Genomic DNA, 25147 nt, shown 5'->3' on the forward strand with positions numbered 1-25147 from the left:
TTCCAGTCCCAAAGAAAGGCAATGCCAAAGAATGTTCAAACTACCCTACAATTGTGCTTATTTCACACACTAGGAAGGTAATCGGAGAAGGCAATTGCACCCCACTCCAGTTTTCTGCCTGGAAAATCCTATGGACGGAGGAGCCTGGTAGGCTGCAGTCCATGGGGTCGCTAAGAGTTGGATACGACTGAGCGACTTCACTTTCACTTTTCACTTTCATGCATTGGAGAAGGAAATGGCAACCCACTCCAGTGTTCTTGCCTGGAGAATCCCAGGGACAGGAGAGGCTAGTGGACTGCCATCACAGAGTCAGACATGACTGAAGTGACTTAGCAGCAGCAGCAGGAAGGTAATGCTCAAAATCCTTCGAGCTAGGCTTCAACAGTACATGAATCAAGAACTTCCAGATGTACAAGCTTTATTTAGAAAAGGCAGAGGAACCAGAAGATTAAATTGCCAACATCTGTTGGATCATAGAAAAAGGGAATTCCAGAAAAACATCTACTTCTGCTTCACTGACTATGCTAAAGCTTTGACTGTGTGGATCACAAAAAACTGTGGAAAAATTCTTAGATAGGAATACCAGACTACCTTACCTGCCTTCTGAAAAACCTGTGTGCAGGTCAAAAAGCAACAGTTAGAACCAGACATGGAACAATAGACTGGTTCCAAACTGGGAAAGGAGTACATCAAGGCTGTATGTTGTCACCCTGCTTATTTAACTTACATGCAGAGTACATCCTGTGAAATGCTGAGCTGGATGAATCACAAGCTGGAATCAAAACTGCTGGGAGAAACACTAACAGTCTCAGATACGCAGATGACACCATTCAAATGGCAGAAAGTGAGGAGGAACTAAAGAGCCTCTTGATGAAAGTGAAAGAGGAGAGTGAAAAAGCTGGCTTAAAGCTCAACATTGAAAAAACTAGGATCACGACATCCAGTCTCACGACTTCATGGCAAATAGAAGGGAAAAGTAGAAGCAGTGACATATTTTCTTCTCTTCGCTCCAAAACCGCTGTGGATGGTGACTGCAGCCATGGAATTAAGAGCCACTCGCTCCCTGGAAGAAGAGCCATGGCAGGTCTAGGCTGTATTGAAAAGCAGAGGCATCCCTTTGCCAGCAAAGGTCCGTGTGATTGAAACGATGGCTTTCCCGTGGTCGGGTACCAGTCTGGGCTTCCCTGGTAGCTCAGCTGGTAAAAAATGTGCCTGCAGTGTACGAGACCCCGGTTCAATTCCTGGGTCAGAGAGATTCCCTGGAGAAGGGAGCCGCTATCCACTCCAGTATCTGACACGGAGAATTCCATGGGCTACGTAGTCCCTGGGACACGACTGAGCGACTTTCACCGTCAGGTACCGAAATGGGAATTGGTCCATAAAGAAGGCTGAATGCCAGAGAACCAACGTGCTTGAACTGTGGCACCGGAGAAGACTTTTGAGAGCAAGAGTCTTGGACAGCAAGGAGCTCAAACTAGTCAATCCTGAAGGGAATCAACCTTGAGTACTCATTGGAAGGACTGTTGCTGAAACTGAAGCTCCAATACTTTGGCCACCTGATGCAAAGAGCTGACTCATTGGAAAAGACCCTGATGCTGGGAAGGATTGAGTGTAGGAAGAGAAGTGGGCAACAGAGGATGAGATGATTGGATGGCTTCAATGGACTTGACTGACTCAATGGACTTGAGTTTGAGCAAACTGCAGGAGATAGTGAAGGACAGGGAAACCAGGCAGGCTGCAGCCCATGCCTGGCAAAGTATTGGAGCTTCAGCATCAGTCCTTCCAATGAATATTCAGGGTTGATTTCCTTTAGGATTGACTGGTTTGATCTCCTTGCAGTCCAGGGGACTCTCAAGAGTGTTTTCCAGCACCGCAGTTGGAAAGCATCAGTTCTTCCATGCTCAGCCTTAATGGCCGGAGGATAGATAGAGGCAAATTCCCATCCAAAATGCAGGCAGAGGCTTCTTCCTCTTTCGGGTAACTGACAAGGGTGGTAACTGACATGGTGGTATGTGTGAGCGCTCCCCCTTACAGGTCAGCCCCCACTCCAACTCTAGCTGCGGTTTTGGTAAATAATTCCACAATATTTAGCAAGGAAGATGAAAACTTTGTTCACACAAAATCCGGTATGGAAATATTTAGTTTTATCTGTAATTGCCAATACTGGGAACAGCCCAAATGTCCTTCACCCACTGGATGCATAGGGCTTCCCAGGTAGCTCAGTGGGTAAACAGTCTGCCTGTGAAGTAAGAAGCGCAGGCACATGGGAGCTTGATCTCCAGTTCCGGAAGACCCCCTGTGGGAGGACAAGGCGATCCGCCCCAGCATTCTTGCCTCAGAGCCCTGTGGACAGAGAATCCGGCGGGCTACAGTCCATGAGGTTGTGGAGTCAGCCATGGCTGAGGCCGCTGAGCACGCAAGCATGCGTATGCCAGGTGCGCGAGGGAACTGATGCGTCCGCAAAGCAGGCTGCTTCCCGCCAACAAACAGCACAGACTCCTGGCACACCAGCAGCACGGTGCCCCTCGAGTGTGCTGTCTCAGTGGGAGCAGCCTGGCCCAGTGTGACTCCGCTTATGCGGTACTTTGACAAAGGAACACATCAGTTCAGAAACAAGCTGGTGGTTGCCTAGAGCGGCTCTCAGAGGAGAGGTGGTGGCATGGCTCAGAACTGCGAGCCAGAAGGGGCCGGCCGCTGCCTGGGAATGAGGGCAGGCTGAAAGAGGCAGCTTTGCTGTCGCACCCCCGCCGGTTCCCAGGTGGCGCCCAGCCGGTCCTCGGCCACCGGGAGCTGCGCTGGTGGCCAGGCAGGGCTCAGCGGGCTCGTTGGGTGGGTGATCCTGGCTCCTAGGCCTTGCCAGAGCTGAGAGCTGTGACGCTTGAGGCCGCACGCGGGCTGAGGGAGCCAGGCTCCAGGCCTCGGGGCGGCCGGCACGGGCTGAGCGGGGCTGTCGTTGCAGGGCCATGCCGCACCGTACAGAACGGTGTCCGCCCGCGCTGCTGTCCCCTCCACCATCCTCCGGCTCCCGGCTACGGCGTTTCAAGGAGTTTTTGAGAGATATCCTGAAACTCTGGTGAGGGTGGTGCAGGTGAGCCACTTTTCCAGGCAGTCTGTCTGGTGCCCTGGCGGTCTCAGGGAGGGGCCCAGGGTCGAGGCCCTGAGTATCTCATCATCGGTGTACTGTGTCCCGGGGCCACGAGGCATGTCCACAGTAGTGGAAGTGCCTTCACCGGCAGGACTGAGTGCTGGCGATGTGGGGCTCATGGTGGGTGTTGGAAGAACTAAGATGTTTTTTTAAAACCTTGTAATACTTATTTTGCTGTAAAAATTAATATTGATAGCTTCAGTGCAGTCTTCAGATTGCCTACCATGTCCCAAAAGAACTCTTGTTGTTATTAAATGTCTTGATTTGAAGTAATTTTAGAAACTTGCAGAAGCAATGCAGGTTCCTTCTGCCCCGTGCCCACGCCTTGCGTGCAGGCTGGGTTGTCTCCACCAGGGGCTCTCCGGCCCGCGAGGTTGGCAGGCTCAGCCCCTGGGGAGGCCCGTCCCGCTCAGCTGGCTCCTCTCTCTGCAGATCATCATGGTGCGGCTGCAGAGGGTCACCTTTCTGGCTCTGCACAACTACCTGGGCCTGACCACGGAGCTCTTCAACCCCGTGAGTGTGCCGGCCTCCCACCATGGGTCCTCAGGACAGCCGCTTCTGCCTCAAGGGGCGGGCCAGCAGACAGGCCAGGGTGGGGTCTCCTGGGACCCAGTGCTGAGCCTGTCCCGGGGACACGCTGCCTGTCTGCGGGCCCCGTGTCCACACGGCTCCCCTCTGGGAGGGCCTGTGGTTTGGCCAAGCTCCGCTTCTCTGGTCCCCCGTTCTGTGTGCGTGGTTGCCCTCCCAGCTTCTGCCTGACCTGCGCCGAGCCGACACCCAGCAGCGGAGCTGTGTCCCTGGCCTGCCCCTTGCCCTGGGCCCCTCTGAGGGCACCTGGGGCAGCGTGCCCTGCCCTCGACCCTGCCTCAATCGAGGCCAGTGGATTGAGCTGATGGCTGTGGGGTGGGAGAAGCTGCTTCACCCCCTCAATTCTGGTGAGCGGTAAGTGCCAGGGTCCAGCCCTGGTGGATCCAAGAAATTTGAAGGTGGGGATGGCGTCGGCATCCTTAGAGATAACTTATTTAATTACAGATAGAGAGGGATTAGAAGATGAGCAGAGAAAAAGAGGCTGAATAACTTGGTTCACATGGGATACCAATCACCACCTACACAGGCCGCAGGCGTCTTCCCGTTCTCCCGAAGGAGAGGAGGCACTGAGGCCCCTCACCCCCCGCCCCGGTCCGATCTTAGAAGCCCAGGAAAAATTAATAGGCTTGGTGGGCACCCATGCACCAGACGGGAATTCGGCCAGAAAATAGTAGGAGAGAAAAAGAGGCTGAATAACTTGGTTCACATGGGATACCAATAAAATTCCAAGACAAGGAATTTGCACCATCTACGTTGGGCCGCCGGTGCCACTTGAATATCGGAAGGTGCCCCTCCCTGGGCTCCTCGCGTGGGCTTGAAAACCGGGGCAGGTAAGCAGACGTGGCGAGCACCCACGCTCCAGATGGGAATTCAGCCAGAGAAACGGGGAGCAGAAAAGAACGACGTGGGGGAATCAGTCTTTCTGGAAACTGATCCCATTTCTTTATTTTTGGGTTTGCTTATATGCCTTTTGTTACACATAGGGATGAATACAGACTCACAGTGGGGGTCAGCAGTCCTGACCTTTATCAAAATCAGGTGCTTCACACAAAAAGGTCTTAGGGATTTTACATCATCTTCTAGCCATGAGGCCTGCTGACATTTTACCACCCTTTCTTTCTGATAACCAAAAAACTTATTTCTTCCAAGGGTGTTTTTTTTCTTAAACCAGGCACCATCCTCCAAATAAAGTTACATTCCTATAGGGTGAGGGTGTAGTAAGTTACAATCAAGAAAGGAATTTATTTAACCCAAGGATAACATGATTAATCTTAAAGGTTAATACTTATTTCTCCTATATGCTAGTTATATTATTATAAGGGCAGGGAACATGGAGATTTAGCAGCAAACATCAACCCAACAAATGAAAATCCTTTCACCAATGTTCCCTTTAAGATCTATTTAGTCTTAACATAGTGATAAAGTTACATTTTCACATAGCAAGGACACAGTGATTTATAACAAAGTACAGTGATCTATTCCAAAAGAGAAAATTCATTCACTCAAAAAGTCTAGTATTGCTAACCTTAAAAACTACTATATTTCCTTTTCTATATTCCAAATAGATTGATTAATATAGTCCCAGGTGCCTAAGGATATGGTGGCCTGGTGGCAATCATTGACTCAACAATGAGAAAAGCCCTATGCTAATTAAGACTCTCAAAATACTCCAAAACTCTCTGTGCTGTTTATGGTTGAGAGGTGGTAAACAATCATGTGCCTAGTGGCAGGAGTATGGATAATCCTGTCACACAAGCTAGTCTGTCAGCAGAGAGGTTTGACCTAAGACCCTTGTCACACCCAGGGCAGGGAATTAGCAGCAATTATTGGCACAACAAATGAAAAACCCTTCACCAATATAATTCCTAACCAACCCACTATACTAATAATTTCCAACTCCCCAAGAGAATTTGCCTTTAGTAAGAATAAAACATCTCGTGCCTCTCAGATTGGGAGGCTGTAGACAATCACATGTGGCCGGATGAACCTATACAGGTGGGCTAGATAACCTTCAGAGGAGTCCGTAAGCTGAAACACTCTTGTCACGCCCAGGAATTTTTATTGCCTTGGAGCTGCACGTTTACTCCTCCTCCGAGAGAAACGGTTATGGGGGAGAGCCCCCCATAAAGTCAGAGGTGTAGGTGAGAGCATAAAACAGACTGGTTTTGGGGTTAGATGCTCAGGAACAGGGGCTTTCCTGAGGCTTGATCACGCCTTTGCGTATGCCAAGCCTCCTTCCTCATGACCTTTGCCACGGGCGGAGCTCCTCCCGCTGGCTCCCGGCAGGTAAGCATGATGTGGGGGCCAGGAGGGCCCGGAGCCTCATGAGCCACACTCCAGCGGGCCCGAGGGCCTGCAGGCTGAGCGAGTGTTCACTCAGCCTCCACACCACGCTTGGTGCGCTCCCGGTTCTCCCGTCTCCCTTTGCTGATACTTTGGGGCATGTCCTGTGTCTCCTACATTGCCTCATCTTAATGAAGTGTATCGAGGTTCTGACGGTTTTGACCGCTATTTAAACCTGGTGGAGTTTGCAAGACGACAGCAAGCTGGGCCTTTCTTGCCTTAAGCCCTCCTCTTTCTGCGTCCCCGGTGCCCTAGTAGGTCACTGCCTCCCTTCCAGTTGCCGAAGCCTGGTGTCTCCCCCCTCAGGGTGCTGCCCCAGGAGCGCTCCTGAGGCAGCCCTGCTTCTCCCCATCTCAGGAGAGCCAGGCCATCCCGCTCGTGTCTGTGGCCAGCGTGACTGCCGGGAAGGCCAAGAAGCCGACGTGCTGCAGTCTGGAGGAGAGGCTGGAGAGGCCACCTCGGTCCCAGGAGCCCTGCGGCCCAGGTTCTGCCCGCCCCGGGGCCAGCCTCCTGCCCTCAGTCACCAGCTGTCCCGCCACACACATCCTGCCCCTACTCCTCCTAGGAGAAAACCAGCCAAGGGCGGGCCCCCAGCTTTGCCCTCTGCGTGCACTGCTCTGAGCACTCGGGGAGTGTGGGTTTGGGGAAGGAAGCTGTTGACTGGGCTTGTCTCCTGGGAGTCCCCTCTGGGATGACGGTGACACACGGGCACACTGACTGCCCTGGGCTCTCCCAATCCATTTAAGAATGAGGAGCGGGGGCTGGGGGGCAGGCTGGCCAGGCTCTTTGAGGGCGCTCAGAGCTGGGCGGCAGACCTGGGAGGGCAGCCGGGGCTGCCGCTCACTTGCCACTTGCCTGAGCAGGCGGGCACGGGTGATGGGCCAGACAGGTGCAGGTGACGAGCAGCTGGCCTGCGGGGGCAGGGGGCAGGGTCCGCCGGGAGCTGTCTCGGCCCCCAGTCGTGCGGCCTGTGCTCTCTGGGAGCAGAGACCTTGCCTCATTCTGGCTCCTCCCAGCAGATCCTGGGGGCAGCCGCGCCGCAGTCTGTGGGCCTCTGCCCAAGAGGAGCCACCCCGTCCTGCTGCCTTCTGTCCACGAAGAGGTGGCGGCCAAGCTCAGCCAGGCCCAGGCTGGCATCCAGGCCTCTTCGGCTCCTGCAGGTAAAGGGCCCTCTGACCCACCCAGATGGCCAGCACGCTCTGGGTCTAGGGGCCCCTGCACCTGCGTCCTGGCCTCTGTGGAGGCCTGTGGCCCTGTATCCCTCCCCCAGCCTCCGTGTCCAGGGCGTTTCCCCAGCTGGGCCCTGCACAGCCTTGCTGTAATTGCTGCCTGCTGCCCTCCCTTTGCCCCTGAGCCGGGCTGTGCTAGCAGGCTGCTGCCTCTGCTGTCTCCTGGCACCCCAGCCATCGCCCAGCTTTCCTCCCCGTGAGGTGCCTGCACCGGCCCTCTCTGCTGTCTGCTTGGTCTTCCTGTCGGGTCTCGGCTGCAGAGAGGGCTCCTTGTGACCTCTGGTCAGCAGCCAGCTCTCTTCCCTCTCCCGGGCACCTCCCTGACGGGGACCTTTGCTGTGACCTCAGCTGGCCGATGAGACCTGCAGTGCGTGCTTGCCCTCGGTGTGCCCCGGCTGTGGGACGCTGTTGGTGCCCGCCGAGGACGGCTCTGTCTTGTCTTCACCTGTGTTTCCTGGGTTGCTGGCAGGTCTAATCGTCTGGTGCGCCCGAGAGCTGTGTGGGCTCCCTCTTTAGGAATCACCTGTTTATATTCTTTGCCCATTTTCTGCAGGGTTTCCTGAATTTGCTTTGTTGGTTTGCATAAATTTTTCGTATGCTCCAGATAGAGATCTCCCATCAGTTTTAACGTCCACGTCCCTTCTCCCAGCCTCTGCTTTTGGGACAGAGACCCTTGGTGTCCGTATCTGGAAACCAGCTGTTGCCCTGTGGCTATGTTCTGGGTCTCACTTGCTTCTCCTTCTTACTGGATGTAAACACACTCTTCTGGATTCTTGGCTGGTGGCTTTTCAGCTTCACTTTCCATGTGGAAGTCTTTCTTGCCTCATGGCTCCCTCTTACATTATATTCAGGGTAGGAAATTCAGCTTTTTCTTTCTCTGTCTAGTGGTAATTTACCCAACACCACTCACAAAACAATCTTTCAGTTTTCTGGTGCATTTTCTAGGGCTATCTTCATTCGGCATCACCTTTCCTTTCTGTATCTACACAGATTTTTTTTTAGTCAACTTTCTTGAGGTAAAATTAACTCACCATAAAATCCACCCTTTTAGTTATTTAGTTTGGCCGTGCCACGTGGCTTGCAAGGTCTCAGTCCCGAGCCAAGGGGTCTGAGTCTGCACCCTCCGCAGTGGAGTGTGGAGTCCTGGACACTGGAACCCCAGGAACGTCCCAGACTGAACCCTTTTAAAGTTCACAGCTTTGTTGGTTTTCAGTGTTTTCACGGAGTTGAACGTCAGCCTCCACTACCTAATCCCAGCACATTTTCGTCACCTGGCAGAGAGGCCCCCGGCCCATCGGCCGTCACTCCCCAGCCGCTTGCCACCACTGCTTTTGCCGGCGGGTGTGCCTGTCCTCGGTGTTTCATTACTTGGAGCTGCTGCTGAGGGGTCTTCATGTCCTGTTTGTGTATTTATCTGTTTCTTCACGATTAGCAATCAGCGGTGATTCTTTATCTTCACAGACTGTTCATGGTTGTGTAGTGTGCATACAGAGCGTGCAGGCCCTTGGGGACTCTGGATGAATTTGCATAAACCGAGCCCCCCGTGAGGCCAGCACCCAGAAGGGACCCCGGTTGGGCGCCACGCAGTTCCTATCAGCAGTGGTGCAGTTATCATCCTGTGTCCTCGCGTTCCCCTGACCTCTGAACCCTGAGACTGGCTTTGAGTCTGGCTTCTGCTCAGCCTTGTTTGTGGCCTCCAAGTGCCGTACGGCAACACACCATTCTCGGTGTGAAGCGTTGTCTCACTGTGAACACACGCGGCACCTGTGTGTCTGTGGGACACATGTTATCTGTGTGGAGCTGCCGAGTGACGAGGGCAGGTGTGTTGTGTTTAGCTTGGGAGGTGCTGCCGGGGGTTCCTAGTGCTCCCCTGGTTATACCCTCACCAGAGTCACAAGACACAGTCCAGGACACGGCCACCTGCCACGTGTGGTTGTTTGTATTTAAATTCCAGCAGTCTGATTCTCAGCCCCACTCAGGTGCTCACTGGCCTCGTTTGTAGGAGGGTCAGCACACAGGCACGCCGCTGGGAGCCATGCGGCTCGGCGGCCCCGGCGCCCCCAGGAAGCCTTCCTCTCTCGTTCGGCCCCCGTGTGCCCTGCACCCAGGCCTTGCTGTGGCTGTTGCCCGTCTTTCTGGTGACTTGTGAGCCTGAGGATCGTCCATCTCCTTGGGGGTGGGGTTTTTATTGCCTGCTGGGAGCCATGCGGCTCGGCGGCCCCGGCGCCCCCAGGAAGCCTTCCTCTCTCGTTCGGCCCCTGTGTGCCCTGCACCCAGGCCTTGCTGTGGCTGTCGCCCTGTCTTTCTGGTGACTTGTGAGCCTGAGGATCCTCCATCTCCTTGGGGTGGGGTTTTTATTGCCTTTTGGCCCTTTTCACTTAGTTTCCCTTTCGTTTTCTTATGGATTTGTACGAGTTCTTTAGATATTCTCTGTATGAGCTCTTTGTTGCATATATGTATTAAAAATATTTTCTGATCACTTTTCTCTCTCTTAATAGTATCCTTTGATGAATAGAAATCTTTTAAGAATCCCATTGATCAGATTTTTCCTTTTGTGGTTAATATATTTTGTGTCCTGTCTAGGAAATCTGCCTGTAAGGTTTGACATTTTATCTTTCATGTGAAAGTGAAAGTTGCTCGTGTCCGACTCTTTGCTACCCCACGGGATTCTCCAGGCCAGAGTACTGGAGTGGGTGGCCTTTCCCTTCTCCAGGGGATCTGCCCAACCCTGGGATCAAACCCAGGTCTCCCGCATTGCAGGTGGATTCTTTACCAACTGAGCCACAAGGAAAGCCTAAGAATACTGCAGTGGGCAGCCTGTCCCTTCTCCAGTCAGTCTTCCCCACCCAGGAATCAAACCGGGGTCTCCTGCATTGCAGGCGGATTCTTTACCAGCTGAGCTACGAGGGAAGCCTTTATCTTTCATACTCACCTAGAACTGAGTCTTTTGTCTGAAGTGGGTGGGGTTGGGATATATTTTTTCTATGTGTTATCCATTTGCTCCACCATATTAAAAACATGTTTAGTGATTTTTTTCAAATAAAATAAATAACAGATAACTAAAAATAATAGCAATCCATATATAACAAAATCTGCGTGTGACGTATCCAGTTACACGAATATATCTAGCTAACACCCACATAGGGACAGACTTGCCTTTCCTCTGATCTGTACAGATAATGCTCTCTTGGAGGACATGATTCTGGCAAAAATCTGAGGTATGCTCAGTCATCCCTCGGCTGTCATGGGAGATTGCTGAAAGAACCTGCAGTGGGTACCAGACCCAGGGCCCTCATGGGAAAGGGTGCAGTGCGGCCAGATGGGCCCTCAGATGGGCCCTCAGGTTCCACACCCACAGATTCAACCAACTGCAGATCGAATTCCATAAACTGGCAAGCTGTACTCAACATTTTATCTTTATTTTTTTATTTTTATCTTTTTATTTGGCTGCCCTGGGTCTTAGTTGGAGCACGTGGGATCTAGCTCCCTGACCAGGGATCAAACCTGGGCCGCCTGCACTGGAGCTCAGAGTCTCGGCCGCTAGACTGCCAGGGAAGGCCCTGTACACAGCGCTGTAAAGTCTCATAGATTGTGTGAGTGTGACAGCAGGCCAGTGAGGAAGTGTATGACTTTCCGTATGTGCGTGTGTTTATCACGGGGAGCGTGGTTTTTCAAATAGATACTGGTATCATGATGCTTTGACATTAATAATAATAATATAATAGTATAGCATATTGGTATATATATAATATTATAATAAAATATTAGTGCATATTTCTTAGGATGGACAAAAGTAGTTATTAACTGCTGTGTTTATTTTAAACATTTCAAAACCTTATTAATATAAGAAAATCTCAATACAGATTTAAATATTTTCCTATGAAACATAATGTTTAAAAAATTAGTGGAGATTGGTCTTTGTAGGGGGCTTCCCTGGTGGCTCAGATGGTAAAGAATCTGCCCGCAATGCAGGAGACTCAAGTTCGATCCCTGGGTCAGGAAGATTCCCTGGAGAAGGGAATGGCTGGTTCCTGTTAATAATCCATTTTCTACTTTCTCATACGAGTACAAACTGCATTCATTTGCCCCATGAAGGGCGGTGTTGAGGCAAAGTGAAGGTGAAGTTGCTCAGTCGTGTCCGACTCTTTGCGACCCTGTGGACTGTAGCCCGCCAGGCTTCTCCGTCCATGGGATTCTCCAGGCAAGAATACTGGAGTGGGTTACCATTTCCTTCTCCAGGGGATCTTCCTGACCCAGGGGTCGAACCTGGGTCTCCCGTATTGGAGGCAGATGCTTTAACCTCTGAGCCAAGTTTCTCTCAAACTGTAGGCAGACCCACAGCTGCTCCTTCCCGCCTCCCAGGTTCCGCTGGCCCTGTGGGAGTGGCCCGCCGTGCTCCTCCAGCTGTGCCTGGGACTGGGCTTGGCCGTCCTCTGCATGGCGTGCGGCTGTGGCCGCAGCTTTCTGCGAGTGCCTGAGGCTGCTCTGTGTCTAGGGTCACCTACGGCCGTGCACTCAGCCAGCCCTGCCCTGGGTGGGCGTTCAGGACCTGGCGTGCACAGGGCGCCAGTGCGGCATCCTGAGTCTCCCCTCCATTTGCAGGTGCCACCTCAGACCTGAGGATGGTGTGTGACCGAGCCCGGGTCCTGCCGCCCACAGAAGAGCGCCCCGGTGGCGCGGTGGCCAGCAAGGTAAGGCAGCTCCCCACCCCACCCCTGCGCTGGAGCTCCCTGCTGGCCCGTCTTGGGTCAGGTCCCGGGCTGGCCGGCTACCCGCACCCTTCTGATCACGCTGCCTGTGTTCTTCTCCAGTCCAAGAAGAATGTGGTTGCAGAGACCCCATCGGCTGTCCTCCCCAACTTGGACGGTACCTTGGATGAGTCTGTTGCCAGCAAGAAGACAGACTCCATCCTCAGAGCTGCCACACAGGACCTGCTCACCCTGATGAAGCTGGATGTGCGTGACCCCGCTGCCTCCTCTGGCTGGGGTGGGATCGGGGGAGCTTCTGCCTGTCCTGAAGACCCTGTCCTCAGAAGTCCCGCTTCTTCAGGTGACCCCGCTGCCACCTCTGGCTGGGGTGGGATCAGGGGGGCTTCTGCCTGTCCTGGAGAGCCTGTCCTCGGAAGTCCCGCTTCTTCAGGTGACCCCGCTGCCGCCTCTGGCTGGGGTGGGATCGGGGGGGCTTCTGCCTGTCCTGGAGACCCTGTCCTCGGAAGTCCCGCTTCTTCAGGCAGCTGTTCCAGGGTAGGGGTGGCAGTGGCTGCCCCTTCCCCCGGGCAGGGCTCAGGACGGCATCCTGATGGTCCTGATGCTGGTGTTCCGCAGACCCCCTCCCAGGGCAATCTGGGGTCCTTGCCCTCTGGGTGTTCACAGGGAACAGGGCGCCACTCAGGATGCTAACAAAGGGTTAGAAACGTGCGTTCATCACTTTCATGGTTTTATTTGTCTTTTCCCTCCACATAAAGAGTTGTGCGTGCCTTCTGAACAGAAATGTATGAAGCCACCTCGTCCCAGACTAGACTGTTAGTGCTCCCAGCCACGACCCCTCTTCCTTCCGGGGGACGGCTGCCCAGCGCCCACATGTGCGCTGGGTAAGAGGGACGCGTCCTGTGTGTCTTCCGAGTCTGCGCCCACACTGCTGCCTGAGCCAGAGGCTCTGTCCATGCCAGTGCTGAGCTCAGTCACACGCGGGTCTGTGTCCCCTCCCAGCTGGTGGGTGAGGGCTCTGTGCCAGCAGTCAGAATTTGGGGGCTTTTCCATTTTAGATAAAAGCAGGGGTGTGGGCTTGGGTTTCAGCGTTAATGCGATCTCCTTGGTGCTGGTGGGACTGCGTCTCTCACATCTCACTGTCTCTGCCTCTGGTGGGGGAGCATGTGGAGCCTGCTGCCCGTCTGTCTGTCTTTCACTGGTAGGCGTCTGGGGTTTCTTTCCAGTTTCTGAACGAGAGTCCCGTGCTGCGTAGGTCTTGCACGTGGTCATCTCTGGGATTTGCCTTTCTGCCTTCTGAATGGTCTCTGGTGGACGGAAGTTTGTAACTACAGTGCAGTCAGCACCGCTTTTTTCTTTTATGGTTAGTACTTTCTGTGTCTAAGAAACGTTTCCTTACTTTGGGTTCATAAATATTTTTATATATTGTCTTCAAAAGCTCTGCTGCGGTGCCTTTCTCAGGTTTTAAAGCAGATGGGATTAATTTTTGTGCGGGATGCAGGGAAGGACTGGATTGATGTGCTTTTGCTCACGACTGCCTGGGTGGCTCAGAGTCATGCTGTCTCCAGTGTCTCTGTTGGGATCTGGCCTGACTCCTCTGCGGTTTCTGTCTCACTTCTGGCGCCACCCAGGGCAATGTAGCTCTGCAGGGCAATGTCCTCCTTGAGCCCCAGAAAACAGGGATAGATGGGGCCTCCCACACCCCTCAGCTCATGGGGCCTCCCCTCCTGGCCTCCCTGGGCAGGAACTAGGAACTTTCATGAAGGTTTTGCCATCAGCACCCGTGCACAGCACAGCCCCTGAGTGGGGCAGCTTTCGGGCCAGCATTGGGGCACACGGCGCCTCCGCCAGACTGGTCCAGATGCTGCCGCGTGCCAGTTCCCGGGCGGGCAGAGGGAGGCCGCGGCTGGTGCACGACTCCCCGCTCCTGCGGGGCTCAGCCTCCTGAGGGGCAGCTCGCGGCTCCTGGGCTGAGTCCCGGGGCAAGGCAGCAGCAGTGCTCTGCCTCCGGCCTGAGCGTCTGCGGAGGAGGGCATGCTCGTCTTCCCTCCTTTGAGGAGAGCTGTCTCCTTGGTGCTGTCAGGATAGGCTCTCTCGGATCACGCAGTGTCGCTGACAGAACTGAGCACGGGTTTCTTGTTACTCGTCTTGCACGAGACTCTGTGGGCTTCTTTGGTCTGTCCCTCTCAATCACTGTAGGCAGATTATCAGCATCATCTCTCCAAGTATTGCCTCTGTCCATTTCCTCTCTTAGCCCTCAAGACTCGAACGAACGTATGTTCTCATGTACCCATTATGAATCTTGCCCTTTCTTCTCCTGCTGCTGCTGCCGCTAAGTCGCTTCAGGCGTGTCCGACTCTGTGCAGTCCCACAGACGGCAGCCCACCAGGCTCCCCCATCCCTGGGGCTCTCCAGACAGGAATATTGGAGTGGGTTCCGTTTCCTTCTCCAGTGCATGGAAGTGAAGTCTCTCAGTCGTGTCTGACTCCTAGCGACCCTGTGGACTGCAGCCCACCAGGCTCCTCTGTCCGTGGGATTTTCCAGGCTAGAGTACTGGAGTGGGGTGCCATTGCCTTTTCTGCTTTCTTCTGCATTTTCGTTATAAAAGTCTTTGAAAGAAACGTAAATGTTGATGTTTTTATTTCAGTTCTAACAGAAGCAGGTCTGCTGTTAAGCCTGGGACTGAGTTCTTGAGGCTGGCTCTCCCGTCACCATGCTGGCAGGCCTGCTCCTTGGCCCTGCTGTCTCGCGCCCAGCTGTCTGTCTCGCGCCCAGCTGTCTCGCGCCCAGCTGTCTCGCGCCCTGCTGTCTCGCGCCCAGCTGTCTGTCTCGCGCCCAGCTGTCTGTCTCGCGCCCAGCTGTCTGTCTCGCGCCCAGCTGTCTGTCTCGCGCCCAGCTGTCACGCGCCCAGCTGTCTCGCGCCCTGCTGTCTCGCGCCCAGCTGTCACGCGCCCAGCTGTCTGTCACGCGCACAGCTGTCTCGCACCCTGCTGTCACGCGCCCAGCTGTCTCGCGCCCAGCTGTCTGTCTCGCGCCCAGCTGTCTCGCGCCCAGCTGTCTGTCTCGCGCCCAGCTGTCTGTCTCGCGCCCTGCTGTCTCGCGCCCAGCTGTCTGTCTCGCGCCCAGCTGTCTGTCTCGCGCCCAGCTGTCTCGCGCCCAGCTGTCTGTCTCGCGCCCAGCTGTCTGTCTCGCGCCCAGCTGTCTCGCGCCCAGCTGTCTGTCTCGCGCCCAGCTGTCTCGCGCCCAGCTGTCTGTCTCGCGCCCAGCTGTCTGTCTCGCGCCCTGCTGTCTCGCGCCCAGCTGTCTGTCTCGCGCCCAGCTGTCTGTCTCGCGCCCAGCTGTCTCGCGCCCAGCTGTCTGTCTCGCGCCCAGCTGTCTGTCTCGCGCCCAGCTGTCTCGCGCCCTGCTGTCTGTCTCGCGCCCAGCTGTCTCGCGCCCAGCTGTCTCGCGCCCTGCTGTCTGTCTCGCGCCCTGCTGTCTCGCGCCCAGCCGTCTCGCGCCCAGCCGTCTCGCGCCCAGCCGTCTCGCGCCCAGCTGTCTGTCTCGCGCCCAGCCGTCTCGCGCCCAGCCGTCTCGCGCCCAGCCGTCTCGCGCCCAGCCGTCTCGCGCCCAGCTGTCTGTCTCGCGCCCAGCCGTCTCGCGCCCAGCCGTCTCGCGCCCTGCTGTCTCGCGCCCTGCTGTCACGCGCCCAGCTGTCTGTCTCACGCCCAGCTGTCTGTCTCGCGCCCAGCTGTCTCGCGCCCAGCTGTCTGTCTCGCGCCCAGCTGTCTCGCGCCCAGCTGTCTGTCTCGCGCCCAGCTGTCTGTCTCGCGCCCAGCTGTCTCGCGCCCTGCTGTCTCGCGCCCAGCTGTCTGTCTCGCGCCCAGCTGTCTGTATCGCACCCACCTGTCTGTCACGCGCCCAGCTGTCTCGCGCCCAGCTGTCTGTCTCGCGCCCAGCTGTCTGTCTCGCGCCCAGCTGTCTGTCTCGCGCCCAGCTGTCTCGCGCCCAGCTGTCTGTCTCGCGCCCAGCCGTCTCGCGCCCAGCCGTCTCGCGCCCAGCCGTCTCGCGCCCTGCTGTCTCGCGCCCTGCTGTCACGCGCCCAGCTGTCTGTCTCACGCCCAGCTGTCTGTCTCGCGCCCAGCTGTCTCGCGCCCAGCTGTCTGTCTCGCGCCCAGCTGTCTCGCGCCCAGCTGTCTGTCTCGCGCCCAGCTGTCTGTCTCGCACCCAGCTGTCTGTCACGCGCCCAGCTGTCTCGCGCCCAGCTGTCTGTCTCGCGCCCAGCTGTCTGTCTCGCGCCCAGCTGTCTCGCGCCCAGCTGTCTGTCTCGCGCCCAGCTGTCTGTCTCGCGCCCAGCTGTCTCGCGCCCAGCTGTCTCGCGCCCAGCTGTCTGTCTCGCGCCCAGCTGTCTCGCGCCCAGCTGTCTGTCTCGCGCCCAGCCGTCTCGCGCCCTGCTGTCTCACGCCCAGCCGTCTCGCGCCCAGCTGTCTGTCTCGCGCCCAGCCGTCTCGCGCCCAGCTGTCTGTCTCGCGCCCAGCTGTCTCGCGCCCAGCTGTCTGTCTCGCGCCCAGCTGTCTCGCGCCCAGCTGTCTGTCTCGCGCCCAGCTGTCTTGCGCCCAGCTGTCTGTCACGCGCCCACCTGTCTGTCACGCGCCCAGCTGTCTCGCGCCCTGCTGTCTCGCGCCCAGCTGTCTCGCGCCCTGCTGTCTCGCGCCCAGCTGTCTCGCGCCCAGCTGTCACGCGCCCAGCTGTCTCGCGCCCAGCTGTCTCGCGCCTCGCCCGTGTGCGTGCCTATTGCTGTGGAGTCCCTCCCTTGGGGTCGCTTGGCCTCCTCTGTCCCCTCTGGCCCTGGCTTGTGGTGTCTCACCTCTGACTGGACCTGGTTTTCCTTGGCAGCTGTGTGCTATATGTAGTGTTTATTTGTGGGAATTACAGGAGACCAAAGGTGGCTTTATTTCCCTCAGAAAGGCGTTCTCTTTCCTTTTGCCAGAAGTCTGGGCCAACCAGATGCCCCAAAGCTGGACTTCAGAATTCCTCAGTTATGCTTAAAAGTCTGTTTATTCCGTCTAATCCATCAGTAAAATGTTCATATTATTTTAGTTTATATTTTCTTAGTCTCATTTTAATAATTTTAAACAAACTTCTTTGTATTATTTTATCTTTCATATTCAATAATTGGTACATCCAGGATTTATTTTTTATGTTCTTATTCATTATAGAAAGCTTTAGACATGTAAAAAGGTAGTGGAAATAACCTTATGCACCCCCACGTACCTGTCACCCAACCAATAATCCTCTGCTCACAGCTGGTCTCCTTACTGCTTTGTTCTGAACCCCTCCTCCAGTTATCTTCTGCCTGGAAAATTTCAGACACTGTATTGTTCCACATCGTCCCTCTCTGAAGGTTAAGGACCCTGTTTCAAAACAGAGCCATATCATCCTCACAATTCAAGTGTTGAAAGGCCTCAAAACATAATCCACTCAACCAGTGTTCATGTTTCCTCAACGGTCGTCATGAAATGTTTTTTTTCCCACTATTAACAGGTTTTTACAGTGGATTTTATTTTTTAGAGAAGAGCAGTTTTAGGTTCACAACAAAATGAAGCCGGTGCAGGGGCCTCCCGTGTCCCTGCTGCCCCCCGAGAGCGCACACCACCTCCTCTGTAATCACCGGCCGGGACACCCGTCACGGTTCAGGACCCTGCCTGGCGATGTCGGCACCGAGCCCAGGGTCTCCCGTGGGCTCACCGCAGCCGTGCCTTCTGTGGGCTCGGACACCGTGGGCTGACACGTGCCCACTGTTGCGGCTTCACGCGGAGCGGTTTCGCTGCCCCGAGGCCCCCGTGCTCTCCTGCTCATCCTCCTCCCCAGCCTCCAGCGACCCCTGCCCTTTTTCTGGTGCCGTGGTTCGGCCTTTCCCAGAAGGCAGCAGAGCTGGAATCCTGCCAGGCACAGAGCACGCAGCGTAGGGCGCCTTTCCAGATGGGGTCCCCTCCTTAGGAGCTTGCGTCCGAGCTGCTGCCGTGTCTTTTCATACTTCGACGGTTCGCGGCTTTTCCGTGGTTAACAGTGTTCCATTGTCTGGACGGGTCAGAGGTCATTTGTCCATTCATCAGCTGGAGAACATCTTGCTTCCTTCTAACTTTAGGCAGTTACGAGTGAAGCTGCGGTATGTGCCTGTGTAGACCTGAAGTTTTAAACTCATCTGGGTAAACACTCGGGGTGTGGTGGCAGGATCGTGTGGTAAGAGTGTAGTAAATGCTTGGCTTTGTGAGGAACTGCCGCGCCGCCTTCCACACTGGCTGTGCCGAGTCCCCGTTCCTGCCAGCAGTGAGTGAGTGGCCCCGCTGTCCTTCCCCACCAGCTTTCGCCGTGGTCAGTGCTGCAGATCTTGGCCGCCTCTGTAACCGGGTAGCGATAGCTCACCGTTTTAATTAGCATCTCCCTGATGACATATAATGGGGAGAATCTTTCCACGTGCTCATTCGCCGTTTGAGATTCTTCTTTGGTGAGAGGTCTGTTAGGGTCTTGGGCCCCTTTTTAAAACGTATTGTTTCCTTATTGTTGAGTTTTGCGTATTCTTTATATTTTTACATAAAAGTCCTTTATCAGATGTGTCGTTTGCAAATGTTTTCTGCCCGTCAGTGGTTTGTCTTTTCATTCTCTTGACAGTGTCTCTCACCAAGCAGAAGGTTCTAATCTCAGTGAAGTCCACCTCATGAATTCTTTCTTTCATGGACCATGGCTTTGGTGTCACACGTGTGTTGCCCATCACACAATCCCAGGTCATTCAGATTTGCTCCTATGGTCATCTTTCTAGGGTTTCTATAGCGTTCCATTTTATATTTAGGTCTATGATCCGTCTTCACTTTTCACTTTCACTTTCATGATCCATTTTGAGTTAATTCTTTAAAGAGCAAAGTTCTGGTCTGTGTCTGCATGTGGATGTCCAGGTGCTCCAGCACCATTTGTTAACAAGGCTTTCTCTTCTCCATTTAACCATTGCCGTGGTTCTGTGTCGAAGACCACTCGACCGCACTCACTGGGGGTCTGTTCGGGGCCCTGTGTTCTGTTCCGCTGACCTCTTTGTCAGTGTCTCTGCAGTACCCCGGTCTCGGTAACTAGCTCTGCAGTAAGTCTTGCAGTTAGATGGTGTCAGTCCTCCAGCTTTGCTCTCCTTCAGTATTGTGTCCACTGTTCTGGGCCTTTTCCCTCACGTAAACCTTGCAGTCAGTTTGTCAATATCCACAGTATAACTTTTCCAGTGAGTTGGCTCTTTGCATCAAGTGGTCTGAGTATTGCAGCTTCAGCTTCAGCGTCAGTCCTTCCAATGAATATTCACAGCTGATTTCCTTTGGGATTGACTGGTTTGATCTCCTTGTTGTCCATGGGCAGGAGGAAAAGAGGGTGACAGAGGATGAGATGGTTGGATGGCATCACTGACTCAATGGACATGAGTTTGAGCAAACTCTGGGAGACGGTGAAGAACAGGGAAGCCTGGCGTGGTGCAGTCCATGGGGTCCCGGAGTCAGACGTGACTCAGCAACTGAACAGCAACGATAGAATAACTTTCAGTGATTTCAGTTGAGATGGCACTGACCTACAGAGCAAGCTGGAAGAGCTGGCGTCATGACAATATTGAGTCTTCTTTTCCATAAACATGAAATATTTTTCTAGTGATTTAGTTGCTCTTTGAGTTCTTTCGCTGAGTTTTAGATTTCTTCATAGAGATCTTGACGTGTTTTGTTAGCTTTATGCTTAACTGTTTCATTTTGAGGCATGCTAATGTAAATGTTATTGTGTTTTTAATCTCAAATTCCACTTATCCATTGCTAGTACATACAGAAACAATGGGCGTTTGTGTGTTAACTTTGCATCCTGTAACCTTGCTAAAATTGCTTATTAACCTCATGCACAAAATTCTTAGTTATAAGAATTTTTTGTTGTTGATTCCTGTTTAAGTTTTTTCCTGTAGACAATCACATTATCCATGAGCAAAAACAGTTTTTACGTCTTCCTTACCAGTCCTTATGCCTTGTATTTCCTTTTCTTGCGTTACAAGAAATGTTGTAAACTGTTGGCAAGGGATGAGGAGAGAGGACACCCTTGCCTTACTCCTGACCTTAGTGGGAAGGCTTTGATTTTCCCACCAATGAGCAGGCTGTTAGCTGTAATTGTTTTGGTAGATGGTCTTTGTCGAGTTGAGGAGGTTCTCCTCCATCGGATTCACTGGGCGTTCTTACCATGAGCGAGTACTGCGTGTGTGCTTGCTCAATCGCGCTGCCGTGTCTGACTGTGTGCGACCCCATGGACTGGAACCCACCAGGCCCCTCCGTCCAGGGGGTTCTGCAGGCAGGAATGCTGGAGTGGGCTGCCGTGCCCTGCTCCAGGGGATCTCCCCGCCCAGGGGCTGAGCCCGCGGCACCCGCGGCGCCCGCAGTGGCAGGGGCGCTCTTCCCCACCAGGGCCACCGTTCGTCAGATGCTTTCCCTGCGCTCACTGGAAGGCTCTTGTGATTTTCCTGCTCTAGCCTGTGGACGTGATGGCGTCACTGATTTTTGACTGTTGGACCGGCCTTGCGCACCTGGGATAACCCCCCTTGGTTGTTGTGTGTAGCCCTTTCTGCGTGTTGCTGGGTTCGCTGTGCCGAGCGCTCTGCTGAGGACCTTTGAATCTGCGCATGAGAGAGCTTGGTCTGTGGTTCCCTCTTCTTGGGACGTCTTTATCTGGCTTCTGTGTGAGGAAATGCTGGCCTCGTGGAATAAGCTAGGTGGTGCTCCTCCTGCTGCTGTTTTCCGGAAGAGCTTGCAGGAACCGGTGTGACTTCTTCCTCGAACCTTTGGTAGAAGCTGCCAGAGAGCCCTTCTGGGCCTAGTGCTTTCTGATTTTGAAGGTTATTAATTATTGACTTAATTTCCTAATAAATGTAGGCCTACTCAGGTTGTCTCTCTCTTCTTGTGTGAGTTTTGGCAGATTGTGTCTTTCAGAGAATTGGCTGATTTGATCTAGGCGGTCCGCGTTGTGGGTGCAGAGCTGCTATGGTGTCCTTTACGGTCCTTTAATCCCCACGGCATCTGCAGTGATGCCACTGTTTCGTGCCTGAGGTTAACAATTTGTCACCAATCTCTCTTTTTCCTTGGCTAGCTGAGATAGACGTGGTCGCTTTTTTCGGTCGCACCACTTGGCATGTGGGGTCTTCATTCCCCAGCCAGGTATCAAACTCGCACCGCCCACATTGCAGGTGCAGAGGCTTAGTCACCAGAAGTTTGAGGCTTCAAACTCCCAGGGAAGTTTGAGGCTTCAAACTCCCAGGGAAGTTTGAGGCTTCAAACTCCCAGGGAAGTTTGAGGCTTATCAATTTTATTGATCTTTTCAAAGAACTAGGTTTCAATTTTGTTGATTTTTCTCTATTGATTTCCTGGTCGCAGTTTCATTGATTTCTGCTCTCATTTTTACCATTTCCTTTTTCCTACTTACTTTGGATTTAATTTGCTTTTCCTTCTTTGGTTCCCTAGCCGGAAGCTTAGATTACTGACATCCGCTCTTTCTTCTTTTCTGGTTTGTGGTCAGAGCTGTAAATTTCCCTCTAAGTATTGCTTTCACTGCATTGCACACACTAAGCTGTGTTTTCATTTTCATTTAGCTCAGTATATTTTAAATGTCTCTTGAGAGGTGTTCCGTGACCCATGCGTTACTTGGACCTGTGGTGTCTAACCTCCGAGTAACTGGGGGTTTCCCAGCTAGCCCTCTGCGCCTGGCCTCTTGCTCACTCCCGCCACAGCCCAGGAGCAGGTACTGCATGACTTCTGCTCTTTTAAGTCTGGGAGGAGGTGCTTGTGGCCCAGAACATAGCTTCCGTTGGTGAGTGTTCCATGTGAGCTTGAAAAGACGGTATAGCCTGCCGTTTTCGCACGAACGAGTCTGACGATCCGTGGTGTTAAGCTCGGCTGCATTTTTGCAGATTTCCTGTCTGCTGAGTCTGTTGCTGGTAGAAGCCGTGGAAGACTCCCGCTGCATAGTGGATTCATCTGCTTTCCTTATAGCTGGATCAGTTTTTGTCTCATGTGCTTTGATGGTCTGTTGTTAAGCATTTATGCATTATGTTTTGGACTGTTACACAATGGAGATAGTGACAGACTTTGTTTTTTGGGGCTCCAGAATCGCTGCAGATGGTGACTGCTGCCATGAAATTAAAAGATGCTTGCTCCTTGGAAGAAAGGCTGTGACAAACCTGGACAGCATATTACAAAGCAGAGACATCACTTTGTCAACAGAGGTCCATGTAGTCAAAGCTGTGGTTTTTCCAGTGGTCATGCCTGGATGTGAGAGCTGGACCATGAAGAAGGCTGAGTGCTAAAGGATTGACGCTTCTGAACTGTGGGGCTGGAGAAGGCTTGACAGTCCCTGGACTGCAAGGAGATCCAGCCAGTCCATCCTAGAGGAGATCAGTCCTGAATACCCATTGGAAGGACTGATGCTGAAGCTGAAGCTCCAATACTTGGGCAACCTGATGTGAAGAGCTGACTCGTTAGAAAAGGCCCTGATGCTGGGAAGGATTGAAGACAGGAGGAGAAAGGGACGACAGAGGATGGGATGGTTGGACGGCATCACCAACTCAATGGACGCGAGTTTGAGCGAAATCTGGGAGAGAGTGAAAGACAGGGAGGCCTGGCGTGCTGCCGTCCCCGGGGTCAGAGGAGCTGGACGCGACTGAGGCCTGAACAGCAGCCTTGGATCGTCGTGTCTTCCTGGAGAATTGACTCCTTTATCATCGTGTTAGTATAATACCCTTCTTTATCCCCACAATACTCCTTTTCTGAAGCCTGAATGTTCCTGTCTGCAGTTCCTGTAGCTCCTCCTGCTCTCTTTAGACGAGTGTTAGTGTGACGATCTTTCCCTGCCCACCCACGTTTCCTGTTTTGAGTTCACTTTTGTATCTGGCTGTGTCAGGTCTTAGTTGCAGCGCTTTGTGTCTTTGGTTGTGGCGCGTGAACTATTCGGTGCGGCCTGTGGGATCTGTTCCCTTACCAGGGCATAGAACGGACCCCCTGCATTGGGAGCACAGTCTTAGCCACTGGCCCACCAAACAAGTGTCCCCAACCCACTTCAGTCCAGTGCGGCCGCTCAGTCGTGTCCGACTCTTTGTGACCCTGTGGACTGCAGCACGACAGGCCTCCCTGTCCATCACCAACACCTGGAGTTCACTCAAACTTGTGTTCATTGAGTCAGTGATGCCATCCAACCATATCATCTTCTGTCAACCCCTTATCCTCCTGCCTTCAATCTTTACCAGCATCAGGGCCTTTTCCAATGAGTCAGCTCTTTGCATCAGGTGGCCAAAGTGTTGGAGTTTCAGCTTCAACATCAGTCCTTCCAATGAACACTCAGGACAGATTTCCATTAGGATGGACTGGTTGGATCTCCTTGCAGGCTAAGGGGCTCTCAGGAGTCTTCTCCAGCACCACAGTTCAAAGACATCAGTTCTTTGGCACTCAACCTTTCTTTATAGTCCAACTCTCACATTCATACATGACTACTGGAAAAACCATAGCTTTGACTAGATGGATCTTTGTTGACAAAGTAATGTCTCTACTTTTTAATATGCTGTCTAGGTTGGTCATAGCTTTTCTTCCAAGAAGCAAGTGTCTTTTAATTTCATGGCAGCAGTCACCATCTGCAGTGATTTTGAAGCCCAGAAAAATAAAGTCTGCTACTGTTTCCCCATCTATTTGCTATGAAGTGATGGGACCAGATGCCATGATCTTAGTTTTCTAAATGTTGAGTTTTAAGCCAACTTTTTCACTCTCCTCTTTCACTTTCATCAAGAGGCTTTTTAGTTCCTCTTCACTTTCTGCCATAAGGGTGGTGTTATCTGCATATCTGAGGTTATTGATATTTCTCCCGGCAATCTTGATTCCAGCTTGTACTTCTTCCAGTCCAGCGTTTCTCATGATGTACTCTGCATATAAGTTAAATAAGCAGGGTGACAATATACAGCCTTGATGTACTCCTTTTCCTATTTGGAACCAGTCTGTTGTTCCATGTCCAGTTCTAACTGTTGCTTCCTGACCTGCGTACAGATTTTTCAAGAGGCAGGTCAGGTGTTCTGGTATTTCCATCTCTCTCAGAATTTTCCACAGTTTGTTGTGATCCACACAAAGGCTTTGGCATAGTCAATAAAGCAGAAATAGATGTTTTTCTGGAACTCTCTTGCTTTTTCAATGATCCAGTGGATGCTGGCAATTTGATCTCTGGCTCCTCTGCCTTTTCTAAAACCAGCTTGAACATCTGGAAGTTCACGGTTCACGTATTGCTGAAGCCTGGCTTGGAGAATTTTGAGCATTACTTTACTAGCATGTGAGATGAGTGCAATTGTGCAGTAGTTTGAGCATTCTTTTGCATTGCCTTTCTTTGGAATTGGAATGAAAACTGACCTTTTCCAGTCCTGTGGCCACTGCTGAGTTCCCCAAATTTGCTGGCATATTGAGTGCAGCACTTTCACAGCATCATTTTTTAGGATTTGAAATATTTACTTTTTCTTAAAGATTTTTTTGGGATGTGGACCATTTTTTAAAGTCTTTATTGAATTTGTTACAATATTTCTTGCTTTATGTTTTGCTTTTTTGACTGTGAGGCATGTGGGGTCTTAGCTAAGAACATGCAGTAGCGTTGCACGTGAGAACATGTCAGGGCCACGGGGCAACTGCCACAGGTGCAACACGGGTAATGGGGGAGCCAAAAGGAAAAGCGACGTTCACTGTCTGTGTCCGCCGTATCCACCCAACCGCAGATCATGCAGTATTATATGTATTTATTGAGAAAAATCCACGTACACGTGGACCTGTGCTTCAAAGCCATGTTGTTCAAGGGTCAGCTGTGTAATGAACTAGCAAACATTAGTGTTTTCCTGAGTTGCGTGAGCCACTCTGGCAAATTACAGTTGTGGGAACTCCTGGTTTGTTGCCAGCTTGGCAGAACCGTGGGCAGCCTGAGGACCCTCTGCTTGCGGTTGGTGTCTGGAGAGGGGGCAGTCTGGTGGGACTGAGCGCTCGCCCTGTGGGTCTGGTGACAAATGCAGGGGCTGGTGTCCGAGTTGAGCTGGGACACTTGGTGTCTGAGGAGTTGGAGGAGGATTTGGTGTCAGAGGTATTCAGTGT

At 53.0% G+C, this 25147-nt stretch overlaps 1 protein-coding gene across 4 annotated transcripts in view; it reads left to right on the top strand.

Annotated features, from left to right (window-relative positions):
• PNPLA7 (patatin like phospholipase domain containing 7) overlaps positions 1 to 25147 on the top strand; it is an 84608-nt gene that overhangs the window by 22101 nt on the left and 37360 nt on the right. For all 4 annotated transcript variants that reach the window (XR_001918899.1, XR_001918900.1, XM_018056207.1 and 1 more), the window contains exons 10-15: positions 2960 to 3088; positions 3578 to 3658; positions 6434 to 6560; positions 7096 to 7236; positions 11908 to 11996; positions 12117 to 12260. Coding sequence is in view for 2 of the 4 variants with exons in the window: in XM_018056207.1 (XP_017911696.1) it covers positions 2960 to 3088; positions 3578 to 3658; positions 6434 to 6560; positions 7096 to 7236; positions 11908 to 11996; positions 12117 to 12260 (711 nt within the window). In the remaining 2 variants the exon portion in view is untranslated. The remainder of the gene's footprint in view (positions 1 to 2959; positions 3089 to 3577; positions 3659 to 6433; positions 6561 to 7095; positions 7237 to 11907; positions 11997 to 12116; positions 12261 to 25147) is intronic.

This window comes from Capra hircus, chromosome 11 (genome assembly GCF_001704415.2).
Source record: "Capra hircus breed San Clemente chromosome 11, ASM170441v1, whole genome shotgun sequence".
Classification (NCBI taxonomy): Eukaryota; Metazoa; Chordata; class Mammalia; order Artiodactyla; family Bovidae; genus Capra; species Capra hircus.